Here is a 16,657-nt window from a genome sequence, read left to right on the forward strand (position 1 = left end):
TGAAGAAACAGCATGATGCATTTATTTTGTATAGCAACTTGTATAAAAGCTGTTTAACCCTTTATGGAATTAATTATCTGAAATACATGATTTCTGCCCAAATAAAGAAAAATGGTGGTGGGTAGCAACACTAGAAAAACTTTGCTTGGCTGAGATTCTGCAACATCCAATTCAGGATTCAGTTAAAATCTCACCTCCATTTCAAAGCAGACAGAGGTAGAGCTTTTCTTTGGGTTCAGCAGCTTCAAATAATACTAAAGAATATTGTTAAAAAAACAAAAGAAAGCAAAAAACCCACAACAAAGTCCCCACACTCCAGAAGCACTTCCTAAGTATATTTAAAGGGAAAAAAGGTAGATTTCACCTGTACAGGTGAAAAGGATGAGAGAAGAAGAGAACCTGATTTTTTTTACTTGCCCCCGAGTTAAAGGGCTAGAATCTCTTACATACCATGACCTTTCCTCTGTGTTACAGGTACCTCTCAGCTCCCTGTAGACCTTAAGGGGTAAGGGACATTAACAGTCAGCCCTTCCCTCCCTTGTAACTCTAGTCAGTCATAGCAGGGCACAGGACAGAGGCTGAAACAAAGAAAAGCATGAGGCCTCAAAAAGGAATAGCTGGCCATAGTGGGGACAGACACACTACTTCAGTCTGTTCAGGGGGGCCCAGCCACAGGACAAATCCTCTGCTCATGTGCAACTGGTGGCCAGAGAACCTGTAGGTGTGCGTGACGCTGAGGAACAAGACGGCACACACTGGAATACTTGGGAACTAAAGCTTTTAACAAAAAGCAATAAACATGAAGAAAAAGAAGAGGTGGAGGAACAGAGCCTTGAGTCTGCAGACTGAAATTATGTGTTCAGTCAAGCTGCCAAAGAGAAAAAAGCGTAATTGGTGTTTTAATTCTGGGAAAGACGGAGCGTTTTTCCAGGCTGGAGAAGCACTGTGAGCTGCTGCAGCTGATTAACAGTGCCACCAGCCGGCCCGCTGGAAGAGGGCCAGTTTGAGCGAGTGAGGAAAACAAGGTACATCCACTCACCACCTCTCACCTCTCCAAGCGCTCACAGTCGGACTCTGATCCTGCAGGCACTTTGCCAAATGCAGAGGGGGCTGTTCCTGGGAACAGCTGCAAGGAAGGTCTTACCCACAGAGGTGCTGTGCAGCACTGGCTGCTCTCAGCTCCAGCAGGGTCAAAGGAGGTAATGAATCCCATGGAGTTGTCTGCTACAACCAAGAGTGAACAACAGAGCACCCGGCTCAGGAGGGCTTCTCCTGGTGTGGAGCACACCAGACAGCATGATGAGCCATGGCAGGCCTGGAATTATTTATTACACTGCCACAGGGGCAGTGTAAATGCAGACAGTGAGATGTATGCTGGCAATGAGATATTTAGGGACATACTTTCCACTGCTTGTGGGGTGACTTCCTATTGGAAGATGAAATTTAAATTGAATTAAGTTTGGCACTTCACAGTCTCCCTGGTCACACCGCTCATTAGGAGAGCTATTATTGCTGGGTTGTACAAAAACACCCAAAAATATGTTGGCCAAAAATAGTGTCAACAATGTCAAAAACAGGAAAGTTCTCTTGCAGCAGAGCAAAGCCAACATCAAAAACTCTGCCCTAAGAAGTGAATCAAAGGGTCATGGAACCTTTCACACAGTTTTTTAGACAGTAGTAAGGAACCGGTTTTGCCCCACAGCTGCAACAAAAAGCTGTGTAATGAAACAAGAGTTGTGGGAGAAGGAAAGGTATCATTTATAGTCAGTGTCAAATTTTGGCAGCCTTGCACACATTTGCCAAGGATATTGGTCAGCATTTTGCTAGTCTATAACCACATGATTAGGTAGGCAAATTTTACATTTGAACAAATGCAAGTCAAATGGATTTCTGAGAAATCAGAAGAGTATAAAAAGTTTATCCTGTGGGGTTGTCATACAGTTGAGAGGTTCCTTTCTGCTGAGTTATATGTGGACATGTAGACTGAATGCCAGGTAACCGCTAAAATGCTGATTGAAAAGAGGTATAGTGAGATAAGGTATGAAATTTGAGAGGGAGGGAGGGGGCAGGGAAATACAGCTAAACAATACTGTATTCCAAGCCCTAACAATAACTTAATGTAAGGGATAACAGTGGACCATCAGTTAAAAGTTTAATTTTCTATCTCTAAAAGAGATCTGGGATTGAGCCAAGATCCTTCCTCTTGGGGCTCTGAAGCCAGAGAGAGTCTCATTCCACTCCAGAGCCACTGACAACATGCAAATGTTGGGTCCATTCACAGCAGAGAGGTACAGGTGTGAATAATGGCAGTGCAATTCATGCTTCTGACGTGAACACACATGGACTGCCTGAGTGATGCTCACTTTTTGTGCATGCTCTTGGTGAAATTACTACATCTTCATGGCTTTAAGACTGTTGTTGAAGATGAATATGGCTGTGAAGCAGAGGAAGAACCTTTATTCCTAGAGAAGTAATATCTAATAAAAAGTCAAGGAAATGCTGTCAAGTGTCAACAAATACTAGATAACATGTCCACTACCAGATTTACCAAGGAAGAGAGCCAGAATGCTCTGAATACTTTTGTCTTTGTTTCAGGTTTTCGGTTTCACAGAATTGCTGACAGTACAGCAAATGCAAGTCTTCCATGAGGAGGGATAAAACAGAGCCTCCTTGTAAACTGCTTCCTTTCCTGGAAGGTGAAAGCCTTCCTAAGCCTGTCCTAACATAGCAACTTTCATCATGTTCAGTCAAGAAAGCAGGCTATCACCTGCTCGGAACATTGTAATGTTTGTTTAAATTCTCACTTTTGCTGCTTTCTGAGTCACTTCCATTAATCTGAAATTCCAGTCATGTCCCCCACAGATGTGGCATATACAGGTAGTCCATGCTGTCAACAGAGGACTAGCACCTGGTTCTAACAAATTCTGACAGGCACGCTGAATCACACTCATCTGTCATTATCACCTAAAATGCTAAGTCTCCGGTGTGGAATGAGTACCTGGATGCTGTCAGAAATGCTGGATGCTGACAGCAAAGCGAGAGAAGCCACGTTTTCTAGCTGGACTGTGGCATCTGTGCCTTGCCTTACTTCATTGCTTTGCATTTACCAAGATATTTACAGGATCATTTCAGTACTGGATGGTGAACAGAACGAGACACACTCTGAAAGGATACATAAGAGTGGGCACACCCCGAGTTGCCAGGTGCTTTCGGATGAGCCGCTCGGTGCCGTACCAGTTGAAGCCTTTTGTTGCATACCCGATCCGTGGAAGATGCACTGTTGCTGAGAAGGAGAGAACAGAGAGTGCACACTCTTCAGGAGAAGAAACACGTACAGAAAGCAATCTAGAAAAAGACTTCAAGCTACCCAACAAAGAACAGAAGATATACTTCTGAGCAACCTATCTGCTACTGAGATCTCACTTCACTTCAGAAAAAAACAACAGAGAGGTGGAAATTGATCATCATCTTTAGGTGCAACTACACATGTATGGATCTGCTATTCTACTGCACAAACACTTACCATTCCTTTTCTTGGCTGCTAAATAAATCTTTTTTAGGCCCTTTTCCAAAGCTGGCAGCTTAATGCCAGACAAGTTGTTGGACCGATCCCGGTGCTGAGCTATAATCAAGGCCAGCTAAGGAGAAAACACAAAAATTTGAAATGGAATCTATATACTGTACTAAGAGATACAGTGACAGTGCTGGAAAATTGCATTATTAATTTTTAGCTTTAAGAAATGAAGAAAAGAACTCATAATCTCTAATATTTAACTGCAACTTAGCCATGTTCAGTAATTCAGTGCCATTATTGTGAAAAGACATAAGGTTAATTTCACACAGCTTCAAAAACATATTGATAGAGCAAAACAGGAAAGAGCTTCTTATTCTCACCAAATCTTGTCCTTTTTTCCTGGACTTTTTATCATCAATAGGGAATAGTAGGGTTCCTCCTAACTCCAGGTCTGTCCAGAAAAAAAGAACAGGACAACAATAAAAAAAACAGTCATGAAGATTAAACAAGCAGCCAGTGAATTTCATTGTCACATTCTGTATTATTCTCTGAGACTGTATCTCCTCATGATGGTTTCAGCAGAGATCCTTTGCCCAGGGAAGCAAGACAAACATTTTCCTCCCTGAGCCACACAGTCACACACATACACACAGCTAAAGACAACAAATGGAAAGAGAGACACTGAAACGAGAAGAGAGCATCTCCCAGGAAATTAGAAAGATAACATGGCCATCTTATTGCAAGATATTAATTCCTAATCAGCTGCAGGTATCTCAAGAATTGTTAATATAGGCTCAGGAAAAGATTAGAGCTTGGAGGGAAGCAAAGCCTCAGCTGAATGGTGCCTGAGGTGGCTTTCATCCTTCTTGAAAGCACTTTGACAGAAGATGCAGTGGTCTGTCCTATTTAGTGAAAAACGTTCTGTGAATAATGTACAAGCTTGGAGTTTTTTTCCTATTTTTATGACTTGCAGGATGGTTTGGAGTTTTTTCCCTTTTTTTAATGACTTGCTATGGATGTCAACTCTGATGCAGGGAGCACAGTGCCTGTAGAAATTACAGGCCACATAACTTTCCCAGTCTTGCCTGAGAAAGTGGCCTTGGAAATCATGGGGAGGAATTAAAACAATCCTCAGAGACAGAAAGCAGCCTTGAAGGTGCTGTTTGTCTGTTCCTTGTTTTCTGGCAAGAGAAAGTCGAGGGGTGGTGAACCCCACTGACCAATGATGGTGATGTGTTAGTTTACTAACCAATAAGAGTTTTCTTTTCTGTACTTTTCACGTATTGGTCTATAAAAAAGACCTGAAGTAATAAACCAGAGAAAATTCTCCTGATCGACTCCCAAGAGAGTCTGTGTCATTCTTCTCGCCGTTCCCAATACAGCGACAACTTGCAGGATGGATTGGAGTGATCAGCTTCTAGACAGAGTTCTCACACTCCAAACAAGCCAAGTCAAAGCACCTGCTGAAGTACTACTTTCAGAGCTAGGGATGCACATATCCAGAGAAAAACACATGAGCATTGACGTATCCAGGCATTTCACTCCTGTGTCAGTGTCAGTGGGATTTTACCTCTTCTGAGTATCTTGGCCTCAGGTCATATTTTAATCTCTTACCTTTCATCTTTCCTGCCATCTCATATATTTTTCTTGGCTGATCAGAACGAGCCTCTAGAGCAGTGAATAAACCACCCCTTCCCCAGCGGCCGGAGTCATCTAGAATGAAACAAGTTCGATTCCTTTTAGAAGTGGAGACCACCCCTGCAGGAAAGGCACCTGCTCTGTACACAGGCAATGAATGATTATCAAAACCAGATATGGGAACTACACACAAACTTAAGTCAACCACTATTCAAGGGACTACCCTAAAGGATAAACCTCAGCCTTGGACAAAAACAAACTTATCACAGCTTCCTGAAAAATTCAGCAGAAAAATTCCTTACTGTCCACTGAGAATACTGAAACAAGCACTAGCCCTAAGTACATAAACCAGACAGTATCCTCACATACATACATATAGGTACACAGAGAATGCATGTAGTATGTACCCAGATTGGTGCCTTGGGCTTCCCACACCAGGTGTTTGGTATTTGCAGTCTTTCACTTCTACTTGGCATTTGCACTTCAAACATGAGCTTTTGTACAGAGTATAACATAAGCCAAAGCAGATGATGATATTCTGCTGTAGCCCTGGACAGAAAACAGCTCCAGCACTGCTTCAGGAGGAACTCTGTACCGTGACTTTATCTCCCTCAGCTTTAATGTCTTTAAAGAGGGCCTTAAATTAGGAGACTAGCCTAGAGCCTCTGTACTGTCAGTGCTGAGAAACAACCACCAAGAAACTCTGACCTCAGCCTCTGGAATTGTCTGTCTCTCTCTGCTGACCAGAAAAAGATGATGAATTTCAGTATCTCAGTTTGATCCCTACAGCTTCCACAGGACAAACGAAAGGCCCTGCTCTCAGGAATTGACATCATTTAGTCACAGATATAAAATTTCAAGCCCTACAGGCACCTTTGAAGAGGTTTCCCCATAAATCCAGAGTGGGCATACAAAGACCCTTGCACCTTGGTAGTACTTATGTGGGTTACACATGCTGGAGTATGGAGAGGCTGTATTGCCTCTGCACTATTTGAGATTAAACCAGACTCAAGTCCATATTATTTCAGAATTAGAAACTATTGAACCATTCGGGACAATTCAGCTCCCTTGTTCACCCCACCCAACAATACTCCTGTTGTTTACCAAGTCCTACCTAAGCAATGGACAATGATGGCATCTTCCTCTTCTGCTTGGGGGTGGGTTACATCTCCCATGACATACTTGATATAGTTCTGGTCTCCATCTTTGTAATCTAAATCCACATTCTGTACCAACTCATCCTCAAACTCTTCCTCAGAGCCACTTTCCTCTGAAGGAAGGCAGGTAGATGTGTAATGATTGGCCTCCCACCAGGCCATCCTGAAACCAAGAGAAGAGAATGTTCAATGAAGATCAAAGGTGGGGGCACACAGCTTGGTTAAATCATTGCAGTGAAACACAGGAGGCCTAGACCTGCATTTCCTCTGCTCTCTCCCCATTTTAGGTGAGAACAACAGTTATCAAAGTTCTTATTTATATTAGGAGCCACACGCCAATGTGATATGCCAATTGCAGGCATAGAAAAAGTGAGCACACAACAAAGGACAAGGAACTACTTGGGGTGGTGAAAAGGAAGAACACTTGGGAAACAAGAAAGAGAAAGTTAAGATGTGCCAGAGCCACAGATGTGGCAATTTATAGGGGCCAACTGTGACATTTCAGAAAGCTTCTCCCAAACGCTCATTGACTGCACAGTCAGACATGGGGCTCTTATTCACGCCATTCTCTATGAATTAAAGTCAAGTCAGGCAAGCTATTCAGGAGGAAAGAACCCTTGCTAGGGAGTTAAGCCATTTTCCACCTTCACATCCCCATGTTATGCAGTTTGAACATATTATTTCCATCAATCACACACATTCCAACAGTACAGTGCAACAGACATCAGTTTACAAGTAGTAGTTGCAACACAAACCGTACTTTTTCTTGTGCTCTGCCTCTGCTTTTGCTGCCTTCTTTTCCTCCATGAGCCTTGCTCTCTTTGCTGCTGCTTCTTGGCGCTTCTTCCTCCGAGCCTCCAGCTCCTCTTCACTCAGCAAGTGCTTCCTCCTGGCCGACTGCTCCCGGAGGCCTGTAAGAAGGGCCTGGAGAAAGACAGAGGTATCACAGAAACAAACTGCTCATCTTAAAGCCATGCCTGATGCCCAACTTCACCTACATTCCTTTCCCATTTGTTTACTTGTCCACAAGTCCTAATCATCAGATCTCAATTGTCAGATAATAGGTGGTTTTGTGACCTGAGTTTATAGAAGTGCCCTGTACAGCGTATCTCAGGTCTGTTAGCAGAACTGCTGAATTGTCAAGCCCTGATTCCAGAGCCAACTTGAGTACACTGACATCCAAATCTTTTAACATGCCTTCTACAAGCTGTAGGTAAAGAGAGAAAACTGCCAAGTTTCATTTTCCACAAGCAAATGAAAGAGTATCATGTTCCTTGTCACATCTGCCTTACGTTTGCTTTGTTCCGGAGAGCTCTCCCTTCCTTGCTGGTCTCTTCAATCAATGCTTTCTGAAGATCCAAAAGCTGATCAAATGCTTTTTTGTCTTCTCTGCTGGGTTCTTTTGAATAATCTTTGCCTTCATACACGTACATGTGATCTTTAAAAAATAATTTAAAAGCATGAAAAGAAACTGAAACCTACTAACACCTAAAATGTACAGTGAGATAAAGAAAAAATCTGGCTCTTCTGTTACATTGTTCTACCCTCAGCAGAGAACATCTTCACTCTCACGATTTTTTGGTATAGAGTTTGGTATAGAGTCAGTATCCTGTAGAAACAAGAGAATCAAGATTTGCTTCCTCTGACAAAAGCTTTTAATTTAAGATAAGTTAAGATGTTTAGATTGCAAGGAAGCTTTCTTCCTATTTCAGTTAATTAATTATTTTAAACTGTGGTTCCATTGCTGTTCTCTTTGGTCAGTCCATCTCTGCCAGTGGAGAATTCATTCAGCTCTGCTATGTAGTTACAGGCAGCTCTTGAAAAGGGATAGCAAATTTTTGCTTTTGACTTCCCAAATGAAATGAAAGCACAGAACTCTGGCAGCGCAGGGCTGCTGCTCACCACGTGAGTTATTTTCCCTACACCTATTACACAGTGTGGTACCACTGCCCCTCTTTTAAGTCACCATCAGAAAATACCACTCTTTTCTAACTCTCAGCAAATAATTACTCATTGCTGGCAACTGCAGCTGGATGGACGATAACTGTCCTGCAGAGCCACATTTCAGCTTCAGTCACAAACCTGTATTTAATTGCTACTGTGTACCCAGAAAAAAAATCAGTCTTTCTCTGGGAAAGAAGGCACTGGAAGAGGGAAGTATCCTTAGAATTTCTTTTCATATATTATGGAGCTATGAAAAGCTAATCACAATTGGATGACATCTGGGCTGGAAAGCAGCATTTTGAAGACAGAGTAGGTTTCTTTTAGTTCTACAGACACCATGACTCTGCATTTCTCATCTCACCTTTTGGATTTCCATAGCCAATAATCTTTTATTTGGAGATAAAAATGAAACACCTGCTATACAGCTTTCCTTAAGTTACTATTATATCTCCAAAATTGTAGATCTAAATAGTTCTCTGTGGGAAAAGCAGTAGCTACAATATGAATATTTCCCCATTTCTCAGTAATTTCTATCTAAGGTATTAAAACAGAAGGAATTCAACTCTCAGCCAACAAAACTGGGCAAGTATTGTTAATATTATCTTACAATCAAGTAAATAAGGACACAAAAAAAGAACAAAAATACCAACAAAAATTCAGGAATAAAGTTTGTGGATAGGCCACAAACAAAATCCAAGTAACTTAATTACAATTCTACTTTTCTTCTTCTCACCTGAAAAATGGCACCCCTGCCTGGGAAGCCTTTTCTACCAGCACTCAAATGACACAGCTATTTAGAGTCTTAACTTACTCTCTGTATCCTCCTCTTCATTCTCTTCCTTTTGTGGCAGCACAGTGTCCATTATCCACTGCCCTCCTTTTGTCTCTCCAAGGATGTTTTCCAGCTCCACATCCTGTATAGTACTTCCCTCAGAGGAGAGCAATTTATCCAGGCCAAATTTCAAGATTTCACTCAGCTTTAACAAAGAGAAGGGGAAGTTTGGTATTATTGTCCTCTAATTCCATGTCAATCCCAGTGTCTCAAACTTCTCAGGCTTAAATGCAAAGGATGTATGAGTGGAGGAACCTAAGCTTTAAGGCTGCCTGTCAAAATACTTGTTCTTTAACATCGCCCATTCTCCCAACACCTGACAGGACAAGCCCCAACAACATATCTCCCTCAATCAGAACTCATTCAGACTTGAACAGTCGTTTTTCTTCAGGGCTAAATGACAAAATAGCACTGTACTGACTGCATTCAAGCAGCCTTCTTCATAGCCAGAAAGGACAGGCTTGCTTTTGCCCTTAACCCCTTTAAAACAAAAGCCTAAATACCATAAAAATCCAGGGGGAGAAAAATATCAGCATGGAATTTCCTATGGGCTCAGTTCCACTTCTTCCACAGAAACGATAATTGCTGAGATACATACAAATGGGGCAGGGAGGGCAGCCAGAGGGGGAAAGGATACACTAAATCCAAACCTCTCCTAGGTTTAGCTGCACACAGGGGATACATTCCCCTTAAATGTCACTTCACTTGATGTTCTGAAGCCAAGTTTTCAACACAAACCTCAGCTTTTAGGTCAGAATTATAAATCATGCCCTGACTCCTGAGACACTGTATTTGCCAAGAGGCCAGAAGAAGGCTGACCAAGTTTCAGACTAACAACCAAAAGCTGACTGGGTTATCGCTTGACTTCTTATCAGCTCTGTTTGTGAGAGAAAAGCACCAGAGAAAGACCAGTTCAAGAAAAAATGAGTCAGCTTCCACCTTTTATAATTTCCACTAATTATAATTAAAAAACAAGTAAGACAAAGAAAGGTCCTGTCTTCCCCTTTTCTCCAAGACAACACACCCTTTTTCCACAATGAACGCACTTCAAAATTGCAAAAACTGTCTTCAAACATCAGATGTTGTCTGGACCTGGGATGTCATTTTGGTTCCCACATACAAAAGCTGGCATGTCAACGCACAACAGTTTGCAGAGGTTCAAATGTGATGTAAACACAGAAACATTCTGGGACATTTCTAAGGTGGCTACTGGAGTCAAATTGAGGATATAACCCTGGTTTACCTGTAACTCTGTTGTTCCCTGAGGCTTGGGTGCTCCCAGGGCAAACTGCCCCCCTTCTACGATGGCATTGGTCAGCCGGAGCTTTGAGGCAGCTCTTCGGTAAATTATTTCTTCGACTGTATCTCGCCCAATCAAACGGATAATTTTTACAGGCCTTGAAAAGTTTAAGAAAATTCCCCTTACTTACTTTGTTTTGAGGTGCTAAGGTATTTACTATCCCCTCACTCACTCCTTTGGTAGGTAAAGAGGGCAAGAACAAAATGAGCAAAAAACAATCTGCAGAAATGTGATGCTGATACAATTCTGCTTGACACAGGAGAAATGCTCACTGCAAAAGTGCAGGCAAACCTCCACCCTCCATCTCCTACTCCAAATTTACAAAGTTCCCACCCTGGATACATGACAAGGACAAAACTGTATGAGGCTGCAGCTGGAAAATGAAGGCACAAAATCCTCTCTGCCCCCCTTTGATCTTGAATCTATCCTCATACTTTAACCTATGGAAGGGGAAAGTAATACTGAGAGGCCAAGAGTCAGCAACCAAACCACAAGTAGTGACATTTCTCACTTGTGCTGCCCAATCCGGTGAGCTCTTGCTATTGCTTGCAAGTCATTTTGTGGGTTAAAATCACTATCAGTAAAAATAACTGTATCTGCTGCCGTCAGATTCATGCCAACTCCACCTACAAACAAAAGAAAAAGGTCATAAAATATGTTGCCAACAGAAAATAAAGAAGCTGGAGAATTTATGCTGTGCGAAGTTCTGTCAGATCAGATCAATTGTATCTAATCTAATCCAATCCATCTCTCAAACCCAAATCTATGTCTCATAAGGATCTAAACAGATGGGTAAATCTTCCATTTCCAGCTTCCAGCAACAGTCCAAAAAAGAAGCTGTACAATGCAATGTAATCAAAAAACATAGGGTGTGAGTGAACTAATGCAAAAGGGACTGATTGTCAAGACTGATGAACATAGACATAATTCATCTGCTGGCAGAGAGATTACCCCTGCAAAGACTGGCTTCCCTGAAGCCACAAGGGACTGCCCAAGTCATCACTTGGCTGCAGTACAGAACCAGCTGTAAATATACCACTGAAACAGTGGAAAACACCAAGCCAAACTATACAATAACCAGAGCCCAGGCGTTTATGTGACTTAGAGGTTTTGAGGTTAGAACTTGGGCTCTCATGAAATAAAAAGACAAAAAAAAGTAAGTTTTATATTTTTAAATACCTCTACTGTGACCACGTGCTATAGTTAAAGAGGGGACAGCCTGCTGCCTTACATTTCCCCCAGCTCATGACAGGACACCCTCCCTGTAATCAGAATATCCCTGCAAGTGGAGACAGCCATACATGTGAAAATCTCTGTCCATAATGTAACAGCAATGGCAATCCTGTTAGCACACCTGCTCCCAGCTGAATGCAAGCAGTACTGTATTGGCCAGACATAGCAGTGTGCAGTAAAAAACAGCCCTGAGTCTGGCTGGCATGGGAGAGAGAGCTCAGGCACTGTGGGGAGAGACACACAAACTCCTGACACACATCCAGCCTTAGGGTCTTCACTATTCCTGTGTGCTCCCCTCCGTGCACTGTGGTGCAGGCTCATCAAAACAAGTCTAACCAGAAGCCCAAAGGAAGACTTGACTTGGCTCCAGTTTGATGTTTGAGACCAAGCAGTGTGGATTCTTTCTCTGGAGACAAGCAGAAGCCTGGCTCTGTGCTTGCTTGAACAGAGAGAAAGGGAAGTTTGAAACTGTGTAGAAGACACAGATCTGCCCAGGGAGTGAAGAGGGGAAACAGCACAGATGGCAGTCCCACGGAGTTCTCTGCAGCCTCAGGACGGTAGAAGGATCTTGTTTCAGTCTGTCTGCCAGCTAAAGAGCATGTCCATGTTCAGCAAACTTGAGAAACAATTCCACCAGCTTACTTAAAGGAAGTCTGTTCCTGCCTAAAGTCGGATGCTTGCAGAAATGAAATGGTAGTGAGATTCCTTAAGCTCAAACTGGCACAGAGACAGGCATTATGGAACTTGGAATAAAATAAACTCAAGAGGCTGCAATACGAAAAGGATCTTGGCATCAGCTGCCAAAAGGAACACACAGAAACCAGATGTCCTAGATGAGAGACCCAAGTTCAGGATGTGTCCTGTCTCCCTCAAAAATCCCCCACACAAGCAGGCTCTGCAGGATTCAGAATTCCCTAAAACCTTGCCAGAGAGAATAAAATAAGAGTGCAGAAGCAAAATGGGTTGTTTGTCTCTCCTTACCTGCTCTGGTGCTCAACAGGAAGATAAAGATGGGCTGTTGACCAAAGTTCTTGATGGCAAGGTGTCTCTCCTCACCCCTAACAGAGCCGTCCAGCCGCTCGTAGCTGTAGCCTTTCCAAACAAACGTCAATGTTTCTGAATTTTCACCTTACCCTCTTACCTCATTCTCTATTGTCTCATTGCTGTTCTGAATATTTTTGTGCCAAATCCTCCTGACTTGGTTCTCATTTTATTGCCTTCAACTCCTTAATTTATTCCCATTTAAACCTCATATAAACTGAGGTAATGACCTTGACTTCCAGATTGACTGTTAGTAAAGAGTAATTTAGCTGAATCTGAAGCAGAGACTCTTAGCATTTAATTTACTGCTTGGAAACACAACAGGAAAATTCAGAGCCCAAGTAAAAGAACATTAGCACACAGTCCCATTTCAGACTATAATGTGCTGGCTGTTGGCCCCACAAAACAGGATAACAACCATTAGATCCTCCTTATCCAAACTCCCACGGCCTTTAGTGTGTGCTTTGCTATGAGCAAGTAGTATGGGATATGGCACTACAGTTGGTTTTATCCTACATTACTAGTCATCCAAAACCATAAACACCAAACAAAAGCTTCTTTCATGGGAAATCCTCAGCAGGCATGGAGCCACGTGGATGGAAACAAAAGAAAATGTCCCAAGAACACATTGCTAACCTTGCCAAAAATGGTCTGATCCAACCTGCCCTCACAGACATGTTGGGGCCCCACTGTCAACAACTGTTTTAATCAAAAATTAACTTCCTGGTATAACTGTGGCTCAGTTTGTGTTTTGTACTGGACAAAGTGAATCTAGAGCAAGCCTACTGCCCTTACTGCAATTACTTCAGGGCACAGGTACACAACTGAACACAGGTAGATAATGAAACATTGCTACCCTGCCATTTGTTAGCTCCATTTCATCAAGGCACAAAAGATGAAGCTAATTTGAAGAACAACACTTAATGGCCAGCTCATTTCAGGAAGCTGGTAACAGCAAAAAGCTGAACTCAAGTCTCTCCAACTCACAGAGCTGCTGCAGGAATATGGTCCCAATCTAGTAAGAACCAAAAAAACTTCATAACATTCCTTTCTCCATCCAGGCAGATCAACCAAAATCACAGGAACAGTATCTGGCAGAGATCATTAGGATAAGCCCTCTCTTATCAAAGTGTGCAGAACATACCTCTATAGTCCAAGTAGTCCTGCAGGATATCGAGCAGTTGAGTCATCTGAGAAAAGAGCAACACACGGTGGCCACTGCAAGAAGAACGAGAAACCCTGTGATCTCAGCATACTGTGACAGTATTTCACAGTGTGCTGGGGGGGGTCACAATAGCTTAACCAGTCATTATTAGTCCCTGCTACACAGCAAGGCCTCCCAGAATCGTGGCCCATTCCCCCAGCACATTTTCAGCTCCACATCTAAATGTAACCAGTTAAGCTTTATTTGCCATCATCATTTGACCTGTGCAGAGTGTGGAGTCACAGAGAAGTAACAGGGCTCTGGCACAGCTCTGCTGCTGGCTGGATACAGCCTGGTGAGGAGCCTGTCTAAAAGGACCCCCAGCTTCAGCCAAGCATGACGAGGTCTTCTTCACCACATGACTGCTCTCAAATCACACACTACAGTGCACCTGAAATACTGGGAAAATGTAGTATCAGCATCTTTGTGACAGAAGAACATTTCCTTCTCCAGCAAATGATCCTCAAAGATCAAGCTCTACCTACAAAGGTGTGCTAGAAATCAACTCTCCTCCCTCACAGCCCTAGGCCTTAGACAGTGCTCTGTTAAAATCAGACTTCACCCTAGAGCAGAACACATTTTCAAGTCTAGAATTTTAACAGGGATGGTCCTGCAGCAAAGACATTCAATGGAGAGGCAGCCACTCACAAGGTGCGACACAACAGGGCAAAGATAACAAAATCACATCAGAACTTCACAAGGGCTGTTGAAGCTCTGTTCTTTGATCTTTGGATTCCAGGTTCTGAACTCACCAGAGCACAACACAAAGGGTTCTGAACAAAAATTCCAAAACTTCTGAAGTCTCAGCTTATTCTTGGGTTTCTCTTTTTCACATTTGCCATAGATTGTGCCTCCCAGGCTAACACAGACATGCTAGCACAAAAGAACTCAACTGAGGCATTAGAAACCACTCTCAGGAAACTCACAATCAAAGCAGATCCGCTGAATACCAAGTCACATGGTTATTGTCCCAGGTTCTCAGATATGGCAAATATGAGAGCATGTGAGAGAGTTAGTCAAATGCTTTGAGAAATGCTTAAAGGGAAGCTACAAAAATCTTCAAGGTTCCTCTACCATTTCCAATACAGCTTCTTTTACTTCTTTCAAGTAGTGAGTAATGTGCAATAAATAGGTCAGTGTTTGTGTTGTGATAAATAACTGCCCAATCTATGGCTAAATAAAGTAGTTTTCTTTCCCAGTTTACTTTTTCTCCCTATGTCAACCCCATCCCAACATGACATACCCAGCGTACAAGAATGAAAGGAGTTTATCCAACAAACACATCTTGCCACTGGCTTCAACAATATGGTCTCCAATCTCAAAGGGTTCTGGCTCAACACCTGGAACAGAAAGGCATTTCAAAAGCAGAGTTAATACCGCAGAAATAAAAATTATGTGGTCAACCTCAGTGTGTCAGCACTGTCACGTTTACTGAGCAGAGCTATACAATGCTTGCTTGAGAAGTGATGGTCCTTCTCTATCTCTAAATGACACCCTCAGTAGTTCACAAAGCATTTCTGCTATGTGAAAGTGAAATCAAAAAGTGATTTCTTTGTTTAGATGAGAGAAGACATAGAAATAGAAAGCTGCAGTCAGAAACTCAGACTTCACACAGTCTCCTACTTTATTTGTCATTACTGATGAACTGTCATGTGCTGGAACTGATCACAAACTCACAGCTGTTACTGATTCAAGTACAAGAGTGTTTATTTCTTGTTTCTTTTAAGCATTACACTAATAGTAGAAAACCACTGTGTAAATCAAGAAAGGTGTTTTTCCCATTTCAAAAGAGAACAGTGCTTTCCTACCGTTGAACAGGTATGGGTGGGCAACACACTTCCGAAGCTGAATTAGGACATTCTGGAGTGTAACCTTCCTTCCCATTTCATTTTCAAATGCATCTGGAACAAACACCAGAGAAAAGAACAAAGCAGGGAAGCCCATGCTCCATTAATGGCTGTGACTGGGAATGTCTTGGTACTAAGCACTGCTCTGAAGTGCTTCAGCACTGGAGTATTTCTCTCTGTATATCACATCTGGATTTCAATTTCCCATCTCAAGACTAATACATCTGTTTTCATGGACCAAAAAAAAAATAATTTCCCTCACACTTTTTGGACAAGCTTTTAGAAATAAGACTGTGATAAGCACTACCTTGCCTTTTCAGACTCACTGAACCTTCTGGACTCCTTGGAAAAGGTCACTGTAATTTTTCTGAGAGTGAAACATCAAAATAAGTGAAAGAAATTTGGTGAAGTTCATTTTCATTTAAAAAAGATAAAAATATACAGTACAATCAAGATCTCCTGGGCAACCAGGACATTAAGAAGAGTTGCATTTTTGTGAGGAACAAAAAGAACTGCATACACATATGCTGACTAAGTACAAGATGAAGTTTCAGATTTCCAAGTGAAGTTTATGCAAAGTTCTAGAAAGCCCTAGAAGAACAAAGGCTCTCTAACTCCCCAGTTTTAATTTCCCTACGACAAATAAGCAGTCACAAACCACACAATGGTAGTGGTTGCATTGTCTACATAACCCTGCAGCTTCCCAAAAAACTCCTGTCTGCATCCAGTAGGTTGAAGTTTGCTTTATGGCATCTGTGCTACTATTACAAAATTTTTAGAGAACCACAAATCCAAAATTTCTTGTAGCACCCTTTTGTCTGAATACAAAAACATGCAGTAGGAGCAGGCTTACCTTGTGGTAAGTATTTTAAATTACTTTAATTACTTTGAGACTGGCTCAAAGCAGATCCTCAAACCGACCCTTCCTAGCTCACAATACCTGAGCA

General features: G+C 42.2%; 1 protein-coding gene across 2 annotated transcripts in view; it reads right to left on the reverse strand.

The window, feature by feature from the left end:
* The window catches only part of CHD1L (chromodomain helicase DNA binding protein 1 like), a 25,635-nt gene continuing 8,978 nt past the window's right edge, over positions 1–16,657 (reverse strand). Inside the window, exons 9-23 of one of the 2 annotated variants that reach the window (XM_023941050.2) lie at positions 15,672–15,764; positions 15,107–15,203; positions 13,804–13,877; positions 12,600–12,710; positions 10,897–11,011; positions 10,329–10,482; positions 9,065–9,230; positions 7,602–7,747; positions 7,070–7,233; positions 6,267–6,472; positions 5,129–5,227; positions 3,895–3,965; positions 3,524–3,638; positions 3,175–3,283; positions 1–2,477 (exon numbers count right to left, since the gene is read on the reverse strand). In XM_023941050.2, coding sequence (XP_023796818.2) covers positions 2,399–2,477; positions 3,175–3,283; positions 3,524–3,638; positions 3,895–3,965; positions 5,129–5,227; positions 6,267–6,472; positions 7,070–7,233; positions 7,602–7,747; positions 9,065–9,230; positions 10,329–10,482; positions 10,897–11,011; positions 12,600–12,710; positions 13,804–13,877; positions 15,107–15,203; positions 15,672–15,764 — 1,799 coding nt within the window. In that variant the 3' untranslated portion in view covers positions 1–2,398. The remainder of the gene's footprint in view (positions 2,478–3,174; positions 3,284–3,523; positions 3,639–3,894; positions 3,966–5,128; positions 5,228–6,266; positions 6,473–7,069; positions 7,234–7,601; positions 7,748–9,064; positions 9,231–10,328; positions 10,483–10,896; positions 11,012–12,599; positions 12,711–13,803; positions 13,878–15,106; positions 15,204–15,671; positions 15,765–16,657) is intronic. The other variant, XM_086882824.1, reaches the window with a different exon arrangement.

This window comes from Cyanistes caeruleus, chromosome 3 (genome assembly GCF_971803275.1).
Source record: "Cyanistes caeruleus chromosome 3, bCyaCae1.hap1.1, whole genome shotgun sequence".
Classification (NCBI taxonomy): Eukaryota; Metazoa; Chordata; class Aves; order Passeriformes; family Paridae; genus Cyanistes; species Cyanistes caeruleus.